We start from the raw sequence: 19,150 nt of genomic DNA on the forward strand, positions 1-19,150 counted from the left end.
CACTAGAGACAGTATCGTTAGTATCATGGGTACTTATATACTTATTTTTTATGAAAGTTGAAATTCTTTAGAGGTAGTCATTTCTCCAATCCACAAGAAATCATTAAGTTACAGGTACAAAAGTACTGTGTATGTTTAAGCTACTCTGTTGGTTTGGATGACGCATTAGAAATAGGACACAGAAGAAAGGACAGCATAGGTTGCATATAGCTCGCTTACGTTATGGGTGAGAGGACTTACGAGAGCTCATTTTTCCAACCTATACCGCACTGTTCTTTCCTACCTTTTCCTTTGGTTTTATGATTTTAGCAGAGAATTGCCATAAGGAAGCTGTTTTGCATCTGCAGAGATTGCTGGCTTTGTGATTACTGTGTATGAGAGTAGAAAGTAGGCATGTGAGAGAAGTGGGAATGGAAATTTAACTGTGACAGGGGAGGTGGAGAAGGGAGAGCCCCTCCCTCCTCTCATAACAAAACAACTGGGTATCAGTTGAGTGAATAAAAAAGCAGGGTCACTTTTTGGGCCAATGAGTTTTTCTGGTAATTACTCAGTTTAGCCAACATTGTTGATGTGATGTCACAACCAGTCAAACAAAACGGAGTCGGGTGCCGGGCAGGGTCAGGTGCCGCACGAGTGTCAGTTGAATGGACTGGACAGAGAATTCCTTGATTTGTCATCATATTTGCCAGATTTGTAGTTTCAAGGTGAAGCTTTTCTGAGGTCACTATAGCTTTCACTTTGGTATGGTTCATTTGGAACTATAATTGCAAAGATTCCCCGTGACCTAACTGCCACCTCCAGGGGATACTACCTGGAGTCCTTACCCTGGTTGACTGCAGTTTTCTCTTAGCTTATATGATATGCATTCTTCTGGTTCAGCTTAACCTGGCCCAGTCCTTCTTCCCAGTACATAATTTCATTATTTCCTCTTTTGTTTTCCCCTTAAACGTTAATCATTAGGATCTGATACCCAGCCTTCTGTTTATTTTACTCATTCTTCCTAGACAGTTTCATCTATTGCCACCTGTTTACTGCAGCCCAGATTTCTTATGAACTCCATACACACTTCAGCCACCTACTGAACTCCTCCACTTGGAATGTCCCCTGGGCGTTCTATGGTGATAGCATCTCCAGCCCACCCCTTCTCATCTCCTCCTGTATTTTCAGTCTTGGGTCATAGTATCTCCTTTTTCTCAGGCACCCAAACCAGAATCGTGGGCTTTAATCCTCAATTCTCATATCCAAGCACTCACTAAGTCCTATCATTTCTTTCTCCGAAACTTATTTGGTATCAGTCCTTCCAAACTGTATCACTATTAAAGTTTTAGAAGAAAGTGAAGTATCCCAAGGGGAAGAGGTCATTGTTGCCAGGAGAAAGACACATGGTTAACCCAAAGCAGCCTCACACAGTCGGGGGTCTAGGATTTAGCTTTCGGGTCCTAATGCTGACCTTGTGGAGTGTATAAACCAGAATGTCTATTGATTCATGTTGATGGGTTTTAACTTATTAGAGTGGTTTGAATTCTTGTGGCCACTAGCTAGGAACCTCCTTCCTGATATGTCAAGGCACCTAAAAAACAATCTGAACCGTACTTGGTTTGGGCATTGAATTTGATTACAGCAGTGGGAGGTGGTGGGTGTTTTTGAGAGCTGCCTCATTCAGGTAGGATGTGACCAGAGTGCTTTTTATATCTTCCAATTATTCTATCTCCCCTTAGACATTGCTACTTGTTGCCAAAATTCTCTCTTAGACCAGCTTTCCTATAGTGTTTTAAGGTATTGATTTTACTAATTAAGCTTCAACCTTAGAGCTCTTCCCAGTTATTGGAAACGTTGTTTCTTTTACTATAAGAATTTAATTAGTTCAACTCAGAGGGCAGTCTCTTTAAATTTATTTATTTAATTGAGATATAATTGACATACAACATTATATTAGCTATACAATAAAATGATTATACATACAATAAAATGATTCAGTATATGTATTTGTTGCAGAATGATAAACCCAAGTCTAGTTAATATCCATCACCAGACATAGTTACAAATTTTTCTTAGGATGAGAACTTTTAAGATCTACTCCCTTAGGGGCTTCCCTGATGGCGCAGTGGTTAAGAATCCGCCTGCCAGTGCACGGGACACGGGTTCGAGCCCTGGTCTGGGAAGATCCCACATGCCGCGGAGCAGCTGAGCCCGCGAGCCACAACTACTGAAGCCCACGCGCCTAGAGCCCGTGCTCCACAACGAGAAGACACTGCAATGAGAAGCCTGCGCGCTGCAAAGAGTAGCCCCCGCTCGCCACAACTAGAGAAAGCCCGCGTGCAGCAATGAAGACCCAATGCAGCCAAAAATAAAAATATAAATAAATTTATTAAAAAAGAAAAACCTACTCTCTTAGCAACTTTCAAATATACAATACAGTATTATTAACTACAGTCACCAGGCTGTACATTGCATCCCCAAGACTTATTTTTTTGTAAGCAGAAGTCTGCACCTTTCAATCAGCTTCACTCGTTTTAGCCACCTCCCACTACCCACCTCTAGCAACCACCCATTTGTTCTCTGTATCTATGAATTCATTTCTTTTTGTTTATTTTAGATAAGTGAGATCCTTATGGTATTTGTCTTTTTCTGTCTGACCTATTTCACTTAGTGTAATGCCTTTGGGGTTCATTCGTGTTGTCACAAATGGCAAGATTTCATTCTTTTTAATGGCTAGTAATATTCCATTGTATATAGATACCATATTTTCTTTATCCATTCATTCACTGATGGACACTTAGGTTGCTTACATGTCTTGGCTATTGTAAATAATGCTGCAGGGAGCATGGGGGTGCATATATCTTTTCGAGTTAGTGTTTTCATTTCCTTTGGATGAGTACCCAGACATGGAATTGCTGGATCATATGCTAGTTCTATTTTTAATTTTTTGAGGAACCTCCAAACATTTTTCTGTAGTGACTGCCTCAGTTTACATTCTCATCAACAGTGCACAAGGGTTCCCTTTTCTACACATCCTCTCCAACACTTCTTATTTCTTGTCTTTTCAGTACTAGCTGTTCTAACATATATGAGGTAATATCTCATTGTGGTTTTGATTTGCATTTCCCTTATGATTAGTGATGTTGAGCATCTTGTCATGTACCTGTTTACCACCTGTATGTCTTCTTTAGGGAAATGTCTATTCAAATACTCTGCCCAGTTTTTAAAACAGGCTTCTTTGACTTTTTGTTATTGAGTTGTTTGAGTTCTTTATATATTTTGGATATTAACTCTTTATCAGATACATGATTTTGCAAATATTTTCTCCCTTTCAGTAGGTTGCCTTTTCCTTCTGTTGATAGTTTCCCTTGCTGTGCAGAGCTTTTTAGTTTGCTATAGTCCTACTTGTTTATTTTTGCTTTTGTTGCCTTTGCTTTTGGTATCAAATCCAAAAAACCATACCCCGAGACAGATGTCAAGTAGCTTACCACCTATGTTTTCTTACAGGAGTTTCCTGGTGTCAGGTCTTATGTTCAAGTTTTTTTTTTTTTTTTTTTTTTTTTTGTGGTATGTGGGCCTCTCACTGCTGTGGCCTCCCCCACCGCGGAGCACAGGCTCCGGACGCGCAGGCCCAGCGGCCATGGCTCACGGGCTTAGTTGCTCCGCGGCATGTGGGATCTTCCCGGACCAGGGCACGAACCCGTGACCCCTGCATCGGCAGGCGGATTCTCAACCACTGCGCCACCAGGGAAGCCCTGTTCAAGTTTTTTAACACATTTGAGTTGATTTTTGTGTATGGCATAAGTTAGTGGTCCAGTTTCGTTCATGTTAAGCACATGGCTGTCCAGTTTTCCCAACACCATTTGTGGAAGAGACTGTCCTTTCTCTGTTGTATATTCTTGGCCCCTTTGTTGTGAATTAATTGACCACATATGCATGGGTTTATTTCGGGGCTCTATTCTGTTCCACTGATCTATGTGTGTGTGGTTTTTTTTTGCCAACATCATATTGTTTTGATTACTGTAGCTTTGTAATATGGTTTGAAATCATGAAGCATGATGCTTCCCACTTGGTTCTTCTCTCTCTCTAGATTGCTTTGGCTATTTGGGATCCTAATGATTCTATACAAATTTTAGGATTGTTTGTTGTATTTCTGTAAGAAATGCCATTGGTATTTTGATAGGGATTGCACTGAATCTGTATATTGTTTTGTGTAATATGGACATTTTAACAAGTTTTAATTCTTCCAATCTATGATCATGGAATATCTTTCCATTTACTTGTGAATGGATAAAGAAGATGTGGCACACACACACACACACACACACACACACACACATATATATAATGGAATATTACTCAGCCATGAAAAGAAACAAAGTTGAGTTATTTGCAGTGAGGTGGATGGACCTAGAATTTGTCATACAGAGTGAAGTAAGTCAGAAAGAGAAAAACAAATACTGTATGCTAGCATATATATATGGACTCTAAAAAAAAAGGTTCTGAAGGACCTAAGGGCAGGACAGGAATAAAGATGCAGACATAGAGAATGGACCTGAGGACACGGGGAAGGGGAAGGGGAAGCTGGGACGAAGTGAGAGAGTGGCATGGACTTATATATACTACCAAATGTCAAATAGATAGCTAGTGGGAAGCAGCCGCATAGCACAGAGTTCAGCTCTGTGCTTTGTGTCCACCTAGAGGGTGGGAGGGAGGCGCAAGAGGGAGGAGATAGGGTGATATATGTATATGTATAGCTGATTCACTTTGTTATAAAGCAGAAACTAACACACCATTGTAAAGCAATTATACACCAATAAAGATGTTTAAAAATAAATAAATAAAACAATTCTGAAAGAACATTCTTAGTATATAAAATATACAGTATTAAGATAATTTATTAAAGCTTACACAGATTAATAAGAAAAATGTAAAACTCAGTAGCTACATGGCAAAGAAGCATGACAAGGCAATTCCCAGAAGAGACTATAATTCATAAACATCATTAGAAATCAAAAGAAACACCAATTAAATGAGGAACCGTTTCTTTAAATCTACTAAATTAGCTTAACTTCTTTTACTAATATCCTATATTGGGAAGAGGACAATGCAACTGGCATTCTCATAAATTGCTAATGACCCTACAGGTAGAATTTGCTTTTGAAAAGCAGTTTGGCAGTGTGTACCAAAATCCATATAAAGTATCTCTATTCCTGTCCCAGTAATTTCACCTCTGGGAATTCATTTTAAATAAAAAACAAAGTATTGGAGAAAAATAAACATTTACACCAAAACACGCCTCACATTATTTTAGTAGCTATTTGGTAGTATCGAGATGTCTGAGTGAATCAGGATGTATTCACTCAGCAGTATTGCTACAAGTACTTGAAAAAGAGCCGTTGTAACAGCGGCAGTGGCATAAGGAAATGCCTTTGATGCAGTGGGAAATAACAGTAGCATGTAAAACTGTCTATAAGGTCTTTGTAACTGTTGTTTTAGATGTGCTCTAAGATATACACCAAAATGTTAGCATTGGTGTCTTAGTGGGCAGTAAAAGTTTTAACCAATGTGTCTTAGAAAAAATAAACTCTTCTCTAGAAACTTACTTAAAACCTAAATGACAGCAATAAAGAAACCGACTCACTCTTCATCTTTCCACAAAAGAGCTTTGAAGGTACAATCGTGTGGGAGAGCCAGGACCTCCAAGGCCTTGTGTCAAGAAATCTCCACAAAGTGACAGTCAATGATGGGGGAGGAGTTCTCAGAGTCATCACAGTAAGTCATTCATTTTTTAAAGGTTGTTTAGCACAACTTAGCATTTTTTAATATGTAAAAGTGTTTTTAAGTTTACTTTTACATCAACTCATATGGAACAATGAATCTTATGTATTTTAGAACATATACACTAGAAAATGCTGAGGCACCATAGGAAAGATGAAAAACTCAAATGTTCTATGATTTTGTAACTTCAACCTTAGTAAATATATAGTTTTGCCTTAAGTCTAGTGCATTTTAGAAAGTGCGATGTTTTATTTCTTCATAGTTTTTAAGTTAATGTTCTTTTAAGTTCACTTACTCTATAGTATTCAGAACATTCACTATCTCACCTTGATAGTATGATGTCAGTTACAATACTGTAGATAAAAGTATTAGAAAGTAAGGTTGACTATTCACTTTCATTTATGTTGTTGGGATTTGTGACTTTTATTTTTCATTTACCAAATTTTCTTAAAATTTGAAACAGTTTGACAATAACTTTCTCAAAGTAAGTGTAGGATGTAAAAGAAGGTGTAGGCAAACTTAAAATGGTGAACTTTAAGTAAATAAGTGGTATATGTGCTGATGTCAGACAGAATTGTTCTCCTTGATGCTCTAATGATTAGGAAAGCACTTGGCATTTAAGGTCACAAGCTTAGTACATTCCATTAAATATTAACCTTATTCACGTAAATTAATCCCTGAATTTGAAATGAAAATCATGTGGTTGGTAATTACACGTTCAGAAAACATTTACTGCACACTTGTGAGCCAGGCACAGTCATGGGCAAAATAGACCCATTACTGGCCCACAGTGGAATTAACAGTCCAGTGAGGGGAAAAGACACTAGACAGATAGACCCACAAGTTCATGTGTAATTACAACCTTAGCCTTGTAGGCCATGTATCAGATTTCATCCTTGATTATGAAAAGTCCTTTATTTAAGATACAGTGTTTTACGGATTCATAGTTTTTTTTCTTATTTTCAGAGCAAGTGCCTTTAATATCTTGCCTACTTTTCTGTGTATGAAATTTAAAAATATCCAAAACATGCCAGAATTCTATACTGCTCAGTTGGTTGCACAAAAGGAAATCAGTTTACTTCTGAATTGAGGGCTAGATTTAAATGTAAAGACTCAAGTGATCTGCTCTGGGGGTGAATATGGTTGTGGAGGGCAGTGATGGCTTAAACACTCAGCTAATCTAAAAAAAGGTCAGATAACTTAGTAGCCTATTCTAAGAAACCCATGTAGAGCTGGAAGTTTTCCTAAGTCTTGCTGCCTTGCCAGCAAGTAATCATGTCAGAAAAATTTTAAAGAGAAAATAAAAGCCAAGCTGTGACCTTTTAGACAGAAGTTAATAAACATAAAGTACTGTTAAGTACTAAACAAGCCAAAACAGTATAGATTGTACAATTTTTTAAAAGAGTGTGCAATCTTTTGTAGACGTACAAGATTGGAATCTGTAGCGCTCACCCTTAGAGATTTCCTCCACATTCAGCTACAAACCATATTCTGAACTGAATGGCGATTTTCCCACAATCACTGCAGAACACTGTCTCTCTACTGGCCTTATTAAAACATTGCTTTGTACAGGGACAGCTCTGCTAGAGGGATCTATCTGTTCAAAGAGGACTAGCCAGGCAGTAAGCCCTCTTGACCACCCATCAAGAAGAAACGCTGTAAACATGCTGAGGCGTGGCTGTGACAGTCCAATCCAGCCCGCAGCAGCTGGATCGCTAGTAGGGTGTTAAGTTGGGGTGGAACACACAGAGGTGAGGCCCCTCGCTTTGAGTAAGGGCCTGGGGTAACCTGTGAGGTAAAAGAGGTAAATCTCTTAATAACCAAAGATGCTCCACACCTTAGTGGTAGAGGGGACTGTTGTTGGTGCAGTGGGCACCTTCAGCAACATCAGTAATCAGTACAGCTGGGGCTGCACTGTTTGCTTAGAGGGCTTGTCTCTGCGCGGTAGCTGTCACTTTGAAACGTGCTTGGGTGTATCTGAACTCACGGGCATTTTCAATCTCCATGAAATCAGAGGTGGTTATAATTTTTTTTAAGTGGTGGAGTTCGGATGTAAAAGAAAATTGGTCTTGGTAGTAGTGTTGGTAGCAAGTTCAAGAGTACGTGATTCTATGTAGGCTGGAATTCTGAACACTAATCTGTAGTAGATTACTGTGTGTACCTGATCTTGGACATTGGAACTAGACGACAAAACTAGAATGCTGATGTCACCCTGACAGCCTAAGTCTAGTGCATCAGCAACTTAGATGGATTTATGTGCTGTGGTGTCACATTATGAATTGTGCCAAATCAGTTTTCAAATATAAGAAATGTATTCTTAGTAATAAAACACCGAGCACTTCTATTCTGGTTTCTTTCAGGCTGGGGAGGGTGCCTTGCCGCATGAATTCATGGAAGGTGTGGAGGGAGTTGCAGGTGGCTTTATTTATACTATTCAGGGTAAGTCAACTGGTTAAAAGTTGAAAAACATACTGAATCTCGCCTACCTCATCTTCATACTTTTGACATCAAAGGTAATCTTTTTTTTTCTTGGTGGTTAAAAATAGTAGCTCTATCACTACATAATTCACATACCATATACTTTACCCTTTTAAAGTATTTGATTGAATGACTTCCAATATATTCAGAGTTCTGCAGCCCTCTCCACCACCCCAAAAAGAAGTGGCTGTGTTTGTCTTCTTGGGTGATGCTCCTGAAAATATCCCCATCAATGAATTCCTGTATCAGTGATCTCTAAGAAAAGCTATTGTTGACGCGGTCGCTCTGGTCACTTGTCCTGATCATCACTTACGGAACAAAGGTGCCCAGTGGTGCATCACCTGGCTTCGCAAAGCTCTGCAGATCATGGATTCCTATAAAAGAATGAGGACACAGCTTCCCTGAAGGCACACAGTGACTTGGGGAAAGCAGAGGCCGTACTCTGGGAGGCAGGTCTTCAGGGGTCCCCCTTAGTAGTGCAGGGTTGAGGATGGGGCAGACCCCTCTGTTTGAGGCCACTACAGGTAGTTTGAAGATGTGAATGGGCTGTGGCTTTTTTTTCAATTTCTAGCATCTTTATTTATACAGTGCTTCCTCATAGAAGTACTTCTGTTCTTACATCACCCCTAAGGGTAGGCTGGAATAGGTACATAGGTTTTACCCACAAACCTGCCATTAAAAATAGAGACTTAAGGGGCTTCCCTGGTGGCACAGTGGTTGAGAGTCCGCCTGCTGATGCAGGGGATGCGGGTTCGTGCCCTGGTCCGGGAGGATCCCACGTGCCGCGGAGCGGCTGGGCCCGTGAGCCATGGCCGCTGGGACTGCGCGTCCGGAGCCAGTGCTCCGCAACGGGAGAGGCCACAACAGTGAGAGGCCCGTGTACCACAAAAAAAAAAAAATTTAAAAAATAGAGATTTAAAATTTACGGATCCTTAATTTTAGTCCAGAGATTTTTCGTAAAACTGTGAGACCACTCTGCTAGGGAAGGTATGGACTTAGCTCACAGAGGCTAACGGCTCAGCCCTGGGGAGGGCTCAGATTGGGAGGTCAGGCCAGTTTCATAAAACAGCTCACACTGGGGGGCCAGGTACAGGTGTTACACACCACCTGACTTCATGTCTAGCCACTTCCTTTCTTTTGCCAGTTAATTCATGTATGTACCATCAAGAGTCTTTAAAAACTTGAGGGGCCCTTGAGACTTGTGGCACTAAACTGTTCTACAGGGAGCAACTACTGTGCCCTAAACAACTGTCGTTTCTTGTTTCCTCTCACTGAGGCTAAAGGATTAAGGTTTGGGTGAGGAAAATTCCTTTCAAACAAGAGAGAAATAACTCAAGTGTTAGGCTAAAGGAATTAAAATGAATAGATTTTTCTTCTCGTACTGGATCTATCTGAAAATCTGACTATAATTTTTTAACATCTGAGGATCTACATGCTGTTCGGAAGAATCACATGGTACACAAACTCAAATTTTGTTGGGCATTAGCATCTCTGGCTGGGCCCTACCTCGTGCCTACAGTTAAAAATCTTCAGGATTGGAGCTCAGATACCTGTATTTTAATAAGCTCCCTAGGGCTTCCCTGGTGGCGCAGTGGTTGGGAGTCTGCCTGCCGATGCACGGGACACGGACTCGTGCCCCGGTCTGGGAGGATCCCACGTGCCGCGGAGCCGCTGGGCCTGTGAGCCGTGGCCGCTGAGCCTGCGCGTCCGGAGCCTGTGCTCCGCAACAGGAGAGACCACAACAGTGAGAGGCCCGTGTACCGCAAAAAAAAAAAAGCTCCCTAGATGGGTTTGATGCCTCCAAAGTTTGAGAGGCCGTAAACCACATGACTCTTGTAAATGGCACCTAGACAGATGATCAGATTTAAAACACAGAGGGACTTCCCTCGTGGCGCATTGGTCAAGAATCTGCCTGCCACTGCAGGGGACAGAGGTTCGAGCCCTGGTCTGAGAAGATCCCACATGCCGCAGAGCAACTAAGCCCTTGCGCCACGACTACTGAGCCTGCGCTCTAGAGCCCACCCGCCACAACTACTGAGCCCATGTGCCACAGTTACTGAAGCCCACGCACCTAGAGCCCATGCTCCACAAGAGAAGCCACCGCAATGAGAAGCCCGCACACTGCACTGAAGAGTAGCCCCTGCTCACCACAACTAGAGAAAGCCCATGCAGCAATGGAAGACCCATTGCAGCCAAAAAAAAGCCCAGCACACACACAGATATATTACTTTATACTCGTATTTTTCAGATATATGCAGAATAAACCAACATGTACAATTTGTTAATGAAAAAGCCTGTATTTCTGCTCTTGTTATCATCCATTCCTATTGCTGCAATTTTAAATTGTGTATATTTATCCTTATCTTTAAAGTGAAAGGATGTTAGAGGAGAGTAAGAGTTGAAAGGGACCCGAGGTCATTTAGGCCTGTGTTTTTCAAAGTGTTGTTTGTGGTCCACCTGCATCAAAGTTACAGGAAGTCACAGGTTAGAAATACAGATTCCTGGGCTCTACTCCAGACCTGCTGGATCTTTAGGCTTGGGGCCTAGGAATCTGTATTTCAGTAAGCATTCCTGAGAACCACAGATGTAGTCCAGCTCCTACTTTTACAGATGAGAATGCTGAGGCCCAGAAACATGTGACTCGTCCAGTACCTCACTGACAGTGGCAGAGGTAGAAATCAGACACCGGCCCTCGGCCCCCACGCCCAGCCTTGCTGTTCGCAGTCACCGAGAGCCGAGGGCTGGGTTACGTCTCGGTTTCTCTCCCCCACCCCTGCCACTCACTTGTTTAGTTTTCAGAAATATTCTAATTTGAGACAGCGGAGACAATCCTGTGCTAGTGATAGGATTGCTGCCTTATTTGAGGACAGTCCCTTCACAGATGTGACAAATGATCCATTAGCTTGTGAGGTGGTAATTAAAATGTCTTTTAAGCACACTGGTCATAAATTTTATTATAATATCATAAATAAACCAAAAATAGGGACTGCTATAAGAAACACCCATGTACTTGTTGCTCAGAATTAACCAGATGTTTGCATTTTGTCATATTTGCTTCCTTTCTTTGTTTTCAGAGAAATAAGGTGTTACAGATACAGTTGAAGCCCCTTCCCTCCCAGTACTTCCTACCCCGTTCCTCTCTCTTCCCCTTGGACAGGAGACCACTGTCCTGAAACTCACGTGTACCCTCCGCATTCTTATTTTTCTACTTTCTACTACATGCATGTGTATACAACTTTTAATAACATACAGTTTTGTTTAAAGTATTTTATAATTTATACTTGTGGTATCACTTTGTATATATCAATTGGCAAGATACTTTTTCTCACTCAGCATCATTTTTTAGTGCCATTCCTCTCAACATCCAAGATCAGGTTAATTTTTTTTTTTTTTGCGGTACGCGGGCCTCACTCTGTTGTGGCCTCTCCCGTTGCAGAGTGCAGGCTCCGGACGCGCAGGCTCAGTGGCCATGGCTCACGGGCCCAGCTGCTCCGTGGCATGTGGGATCTTCCCGGACCAGGGCACGAACCCGTGTCCCCTGCATTGGCAGGCGGATTCTCAACCACTGCGCCACCAGGGAAGCCCCAGGTTAATTTTTTAAAAATTTATTTTACTGAAGTATAGTTGATTTACAATGTTGTTAGTTTCTACTGTATAGCAAACCAATTCAGTTATGTATATATATACACACACACATTCTTTTTCCCATTCCTTTCCATTATGGTTCATCACAGGATATTGAGTATAGTCCTCTGTGCTCTACAGGAGCACCTTGTTGTTTATCCAGCCTATAGATGAATAGTTCTCATCTCCAAGTCCCAAACTCTCAGTCCATCCCCTTCCCCACCCCCCCAGCCCTGGCAACCACAAGTCTGTTTGTTCTTTGTGTCTGTGAATCTGCTTCTGTTCTGTAGATGAGTTCATTTGTGTCATATTTTAGATTCCACATGTAAGTGCTATATTTGTCTTTCTCTTTCTGATTTACTTAATGTGATCATCTCTAGTTCCATCCATGTTGCTGCAAATGGCATTTCATTCTTTTTTCTGGCTGAATAATATTCCTGTGTGTGTGTGTGTGTGTGTGTGTGTGCGTGCGTGCACACGCACACACACACACACCACACACCCCTTCTTTATCCATTCCTCTGTCGATGGACATTTAGGTCGTTTCCACATCTTGGCTGTTGTAAATAGTGCTGCTGTGCAGATTAATTTTTTTAACTGCTGTATCCCATTATGTGAGCATACCACAGTTTAACCACTGTCCTATTGGTGGGTATTTAGGCTGGTTCCATTTTCTCACTGTCACAAACAATGCTGCCATAAATACCCTTGTGAATATGTAAAATAATATCTCTGGGGATATATCTACAAGTGGACTTAGTGAGTCAAACGGTGCACACATCTTCAGCCTAACTAGGTATTGCTGAACTGCTCCCCACCGTGAGTGTATCCCTTTATTCTCCCACCAGCAATGTGTGGGAGTTCCCATTTCCCTACCTCAGAGTTCCCAACAACTGCGTTGTTAGGTTACTTACCTTGGGAGGAGGGTTAATGCAATAATGTTACAAGTTCTGGGTCTTAAGTTTGCAATAGGCTTTTTCTTCAGCTCTCTTTTCCTTCTTAGAAGGTGATGCTCTCTTAAAAAATCTTCATTCTCGCCCTCGAAGACTTCTTGATCATATAAGTAATCTCCACGAGGAGGATGCCTTACTGAAGGAGGAAAGCAGCCTCTATGATGATATTGTGTTTGTGGATGTTGTTGACACTTATCGAAATGTTCCTGCAAAACTACTGAACTTCTATAAATGGTAGGTTATAAAAATGTTGGGTAGGTATTGTTTTATTTTTCTTTTGACGTAGAAACAATTTATCAACGTCAAACCACTGAAATTTTTTTAAAAACACACAAACCTAAGAGCACTGCACCTGGGATGTGCTCTATTGTATCCTCATTCTTCGTGAGGACTGATCTTCTAAAATGCTGCCGCTTTATTATTTTGATGAGCTGATCCATACTGTGAACGCTATTAATGTATCAAAAACAAACAAGGCAAAAGTTGATTCACTTTGAGTCACTCCTACTTGCATAGTTGGCTCGAGCCGGCATTAGGTGAAAATCAGTGAGTCTGAAAATTGCCTATCTTCAGGCATTTTCATACCCTCCCACCTGTATCCCCCATTTACACCCAGGTTACTGGTCTGAATTCCATTCAGGTGAACATCCCCATTATATTTCCGTTCTCTCCTCCAACCCATTTAAAAACTACCTGCCCTAATTCCAGAAGCTTTAATAAGATGAAATTCAGCAACCCTTATAGTCTACCATATTGTTAACTTCCCAGACCCTCCAGTATTTCTTGGATCTTGGTTGTAACTCCTACTTTTATTATAATAACACCACCAATAATAATATAACAGTGACTCTTCTGAATTGAATACATGTAGTTGTTAATATTATTAAGTTACTCTAGGGTCTCATAACTTGCTGTGAGCTCCCGATACTGTCTACCCTGACTATAGAACTGAAACCTTCTCTCTCTCTCTCTCTCTGTCTAGACCAAACCTATAAAGTATATTCACGTCTTTCTTTTTTAAAACTTTATCAGGGAACTTGTTGCCCAGTGAGCCCCAGAGTCTGTCCCTTCTTTTCTTCTCTGTTTTGCCCTGAGCAGGATGGGAAATCATCAATCCTTTATGGATATCGTTCCCTGGTCCTGAGGGGTAGACAGTTTAGTTTATGGGCGGTAGTTTCATAGCTGGGGCAAGTCATTGTAATTCTGGAGTCATCTTGTGGGTAGAGGGCAGATATAAATGCGAGCTGGAAATGTGGGTATGCCTAGAATACCAGGATTAAGTTTGACAGCTGTAGTAAGAGAAAAAAACCTTCTTTTAGCTCAAGGTCACCAATGAGGTTCCTGTTATAGGTTGGCCAAGGCAAGGGCAAGGGTGTAAAGAGGCGGAGTGGGAATGGGGGTCCAGACAGTGGGAGATCAGGACTGCCGAGTTCTAGGGCTTTCTATAGGGAGCTGACTCCCAGTTGTGGAAGTTCAATTTGGTCTAATTACTACCTTCAGTTTAAGTTTTGTCTCTCCTACTACTTGTGTATCTCTGATCTTGGCCTCTCTCTGTAGTCTCTCTGCCACTGTCTGTTCTGGGCCATCATGTATACCTGGAACACTGCAGTGACCTTCTGACAGGCTGTATGTCCGGACCCGCTTCCTCGTAGCCCATACCCCCATCTACCCTCCACATCGTAAATGACATCTTTATTTTTCATTCATCTTTATTCAGGTGATCCATCAGTGACCTCAGTGTTATCACAAAAGTTTATTTCTAATTAGCAAATATTATGTACGGCCTTTGCTATTAACTAGAAATGAACTTTAGGAACGTAGGGTTATGCTTTTTGTTGTGGACCTATTGTTAAATTCACCATTTTGTGGCCTAATGAAACGTTCTCCAGATTTCTTTAATTCAAATTTCTGTCTTCTGACTGGTTCCCTCACAAGACTCTGGGTAAAAGAGGTGCAGGGATTGGCAGTGTGAAATCAAAGAGTCAGTTTTGTCTCCAGTTGCCATTATATATTTTTTAATGTCTAGATAAATGAAATCACCCTCTTGTGCCTTCCAGAAGGTCATTTGTAATACTTGAATTACTGGAAATCGTTTCCAAGGGAAAATGTACTTCAGTGTTATAACTCAGCTTTTATTTAAACACCATAAAATACCTGAGTGTACTGTCCACAGCAGCATGGAACACCTTCTGTTGCACGACGGGGCTCTGTGTGAGAGGCCAGGTATGGCATCTGTCTCCTCATCTGCGTGGCCCTCTCATCAAGAACGCAAGGGGCCAGGTTCAGGTGCTTAATAGGCGTGCTGGCCTGACCTGGGCAAAAGGCCTAAGCAGCGTTTGTTTGATTATATATTCTACTTAAGCCAGATCTTTTTCTCATTGTACTCTTTCTTTTTCCTTTATACCTTTTAAAATTGGCGTGGCACCTCTCTGTTATACCCCTTTGTTAACATTAAGTGAGGATTGTAGCTGGCAGCAGCGACGTTCCGTTAGAGCAGATGCTCCCAGTATTGGGTGGGTAAGAGCTGGACAAGCATACGGATAGTACCGGGCCAGTTTTCATTAAGATGTTGGCAGTGTCACCACATTGGTGTTGCTTTGTTTCCTCGTACGGACGCCCTGACTTTCATATCCCCCCTTTTGCCAACAGGACTGTGGAAACAACCAGCTTTGATCTGTTGCTAAAGACAGATGACGACTGTTACATAGACTTGGAAGCTGTATTTAATAGAATCGCCCTTAAGAATCTGGATGGGCCTAATTTTTGGTGGGGAAAGTAAGTTAAACATTGTTAGGCCATTGGCGTTCATTTCATGTACTGAGCAAATGTTAATTTAGAATGAAATATGCACGTCACTTATAAGAAAAATATGGTTGAGATAGGAAATTTCCCTCTTAGGCCCCTGGGTCACTATATTTTATTAATCTACAATTAAAGGGGAAAAAACTCTCTTAAATGGAAAACCTCAGGCTAATGTAATGAAGGAAGGGAAATGATGTGGCTTTTATCCTCACGCCCCACATATTAAGTGCTACTCAAATTGGAAGCTGCTGTACATTAGAATAAATTTGCGACACATTTCTGAAACCATTTTCTGTGTCTTTAGGAATGCAGTAGGGATCGGTGATATATTTTTCATTTATTTATTTTTAATATATCTACACAAGATGATTCAGAAACTCCACAAATACAACTTGGAGAGAATTTAACGTATCAGTCTTTTATATAAAACACCAGATAAATAATTCCTGTCCTTAGACGAAAACAATAATCTCTCATTCTTCTTTTCTTGCTTCTACAGCTTATTCCTTTGTAGTGATAATTAAGGACTCGGGCTTAACTAGTGGTAGGATACGTGTCAGAGCAACGCAAAGAAGCCGACTCATGTTGCATGTCAGTTTCAGGTTGAATTGGGCCGTTGACCGAACCGGGAAATGGCAGGAGCTGGAGTACCCCAGCCCCGCTTATCCCGCCTTTGCGTGCGGGTCAGGGTACGTCATCTCCAGGGACATCGTCCACTGGCTGGCTGGCAACTCGGGGAGATTAAAGACCTACCAGGTAATTAAAGATTTCTGACCCAAGAGTACACTCACCAAACAAGTTTTATCCCACTCAGTATTCCATCATTGAAAAGCACAGCCAGGGCTTCACTGGTGGTGCAGTGGTTGGGAGTCCGCCTGCCGATGCAGGGGACGCGGGTTTGTGCCCCGGTCCGGGAGGATCCCACGTGCCGCCGAGCGGCTGGGCCCGTGAGCCGTGGCCGCTGAGCCTGCGCGTCCGGAGCCCGTGCTCCGCAATGGGAGAGGCCACAGCAGTGAGAGGCCCGCGTACCGCAAAAAAATAACACCAACCACAGCCAGCTGATCTTGGGGAAAGGCATGTTATTCATTCTAGATAGGAGTCAGCCCTCAAAGGTTAGGGATACACTCCTGTCCCTCAGATCTTGGCTCTAAATTCTGTTCCTCAATCTTCAAGCCTTCTGTTATGTTTTCAGCCTATGTTTAAAGGTATAGTCCCTAAAGGAATGTAAAGATGTATATTCATAAGAAGGAAGACTAAGCAAGCTTAAGACTAAGCTTGCTTTTTTGCTGATTCTGAGATGGCAAATAAATAAATAAAACTGCCTGGTCTTAGATCCAGTGTATCTTTCCTACCGTTAGTGCTGGAAGTTTAAGGTCCACGAGAGGAGGGGCTGGCTGCTTACTTAGTGTGTATAGTCATACTTCATTGTGGTGTGTGTGCTTCATGTTAACGGCAGATAGCTTTTAATTCGTGTATCAGTGTTATAATACATCCTCAGCATTGCATATTAATCACAAAACAAAAAAGTAGAAAGCTTACTTACCGGAATGGGTGTGGCATTGTCTTTACAGATGAAATAGCATTTAAATTTTTACATTTTAAACTTTATGGGGCCTGTGTAGGGTGAAGATGTAAGCATGGGCATTTGGATGGCAGCCATAGGACCTAAAAGATACCAGGTAAGCAAGCGTGAGTGGGGCTGGCCTCTGGGTTCTGAAGAGCTCGGCGAGGTTTCTCTATCAGACCTTTGGGCAGACAGTGAATGCAGGATCTTCTGGCATCGTAACCGCGCTCTTCGTCTAATTCACAATAACCTGCGTAGACCTCATACAGTATTTTTCTGAGTCTAAACCAAAAGGAAATGTTTTGAATGGAAGTTCTCCTACTCACAATGAACAGAGTTTTTATATGTTTGATCAGAAATTCTTTGCAGCGTTAAAACGTAAAAGAATCAGCGGACTTCAGATTCTGGCAGCGTGGTGGCCTCGCAGAATGTGACCCCAGCTGCACCCACCTGAGCACGGGCTACGGCGCCACGTGCTCAGGGGAGACTCTCTGTCCCACCCGTCCAGGGCCGCCTCTGTTTCCTTTAATACCCTGGAGGCTCTCGGCCCCCAGGGGCACGGGGCTCTGTAGGAAGGAGTGGTCAGTCTCCTGTCCCCAGGTGGGGCCTGTACAAGGCACACGCTGACTCCAGGCCCTTCTACTCTCCAGTTTTCTCTCCTTTGCCACCAGTTCAGCCTGCCTTTAAAAAGATATTTTGGGCTTCCCTGGTGGCGCAGTGGTTGAGAATCCGCCTGCCGATGCAGGGGTCGCAGGTTCGTGCCCCGGTCCGGGAAGATCCCACATGCCGCAGAGCGGCTGGGCCCGAGAGCCATGGCCGCTGAGCCTGCGCGTCCGGAGCCTGTGCTCCGCAATGGGAGAGGCCACAACAGTGAGAGGCCCGCGTACCGCCAAAAAAAAAAAAATAAATAAAAAAAAAAAAAAAAAAAAAAAAAAAAAAAAAAAAAAAAAAAAAGATATTTTTTATTATATCCCTCCTCCTTATGTTCTCAAATTGAATGGGATGTGTATTCTGCTGTGTTGCTGGAAACAGAAGCCAGTCCACGGAGCTGGGAAGTAGGCTGGTGGGTGAAAACTCGGATTCTGAGTCTGACGAGACTCCCATTTCCATCCTTCCTCCTCAGCCTACCAGCATGAACTTCACCGTGACCTTGAGCAAGTTTCTTCACTCTGTTTCTCATTTGTAAAAAGGAAATAATTCCTACCTCACAGGGTTATTGGGAGAATTAAATTGGATAATATTTATAAAGCACTTGGTGGTGTCCCCCAAATATTATAACCATTCCCTCAATACTTGCTGCTGTTCATAATGCTGTTCGGCCACCTCTTCTCCAGTAGCAAGTATGAAACTCTGCATTTGTGGTTTCCACACCCTCTCTTCATAGAACTCCCTTTGCAAACTCTTAATGCACACACTGCACTGTTTCTTTATTCCACAGCCTCAGGGTCACCGGTGTGTGCTTTTCCTACGCCCCACAAACTGAGTGGGTTCACACATGCACTTGTCTTTGAAATAACTTCAGCCTCACTGGGATCTGGAAGCTCCTGTGTGCACGCTTTCGCTTTCTGTCTTCCAGCAGGGTGTGTCAGGGCTCCCAAGTCCGTTTTTGTTTCGTTTTTCAACAGGACAGCCTGTGGCTGTGTGAGAAGACCTGTGAAACAGGAATGCTGTCTTCCCCTCAGTATTCTCCGCAAGAACTAACACAGCTGTGGAAACTGAAGGAGCTGTGCGGTGATCCTTGTCGGTGTGAAGCAAGAGGATGATGAGGTCAGTTCGCAGTGTTAAAGGTCAGGGTGCGCGAATGATCTGAGCGGAAGTCTGAGGAAAGCCCAAGGTTTGGCCACAGAATATATGGTCTTTCAGGATAGTTCTTGGCTGGCACCTTCACGGGTCACCAATGTGGTATTTCTTAACATTTGCACAAAATTTCCTTTTAAAAAATCAACAGATAACTGTAGTGTAAGAAAAA

The 19,150-nt window shown here is 42.3% G+C and overlaps 2 protein-coding genes across 5 annotated transcripts in view; one reads left to right on the forward strand and one right to left on the reverse strand.

Annotated features, from left to right (window-relative positions):
• The window catches only part of B3GALNT2 (beta-1,3-N-acetylgalactosaminyltransferase 2), a 52,905-nt gene that overhangs the window by 31,310 nt on the left and 2,445 nt on the right, over nt 1-19,150 (forward strand). For 2 of the 4 annotated variants that reach the window (XM_067025684.1, XM_067025685.1), the window contains 7 exons: nt 5,644-5,754; nt 8,121-8,199; nt 12,866-13,049; nt 15,465-15,590; nt 16,214-16,373; nt 17,240-17,296; nt 18,807-18,948. In XM_067025684.1, the coding sequence (XP_066881785.1) occupies nt 5,644-5,754; nt 8,121-8,199; nt 12,866-13,049; nt 15,465-15,590; nt 16,214-16,373; nt 17,240-17,296; nt 18,807-18,944 (855 nt within the window). In that variant the 3' untranslated portion in view covers nt 18,945-18,948. Of the gene's footprint in view, nt 1-5,643; nt 5,755-8,120; nt 8,200-12,865; nt 13,050-15,464; nt 15,591-16,213; nt 16,374-17,239; nt 17,477-18,806; nt 18,949-19,150 lie in introns of those variants that run through there. The other 2 variants (XM_059054622.2, XM_059054624.2) reach the window with 1 other exon arrangement.
• Nucleotides 18,195-19,150, reverse strand: part of TBCE (tubulin folding cofactor E) — a 124,053-nt gene continuing 123,097 nt past the window's right edge. Inside the window, exon 18 of the mRNA XM_067025681.1 lies at nt 18,195-19,111. The gene's annotated coding sequence lies outside the window, so the exon portion shown is untranslated. The remainder of the gene's footprint in view (nt 19,112-19,150) is intronic.

The sequence above is a fragment of the Kogia breviceps genome, chromosome 2, assembly GCF_026419965.1.
Source record: "Kogia breviceps isolate mKogBre1 chromosome 2, mKogBre1 haplotype 1, whole genome shotgun sequence".
NCBI lineage: Eukaryota > Metazoa > Chordata > Mammalia > Artiodactyla > Physeteridae > Kogia > Kogia breviceps.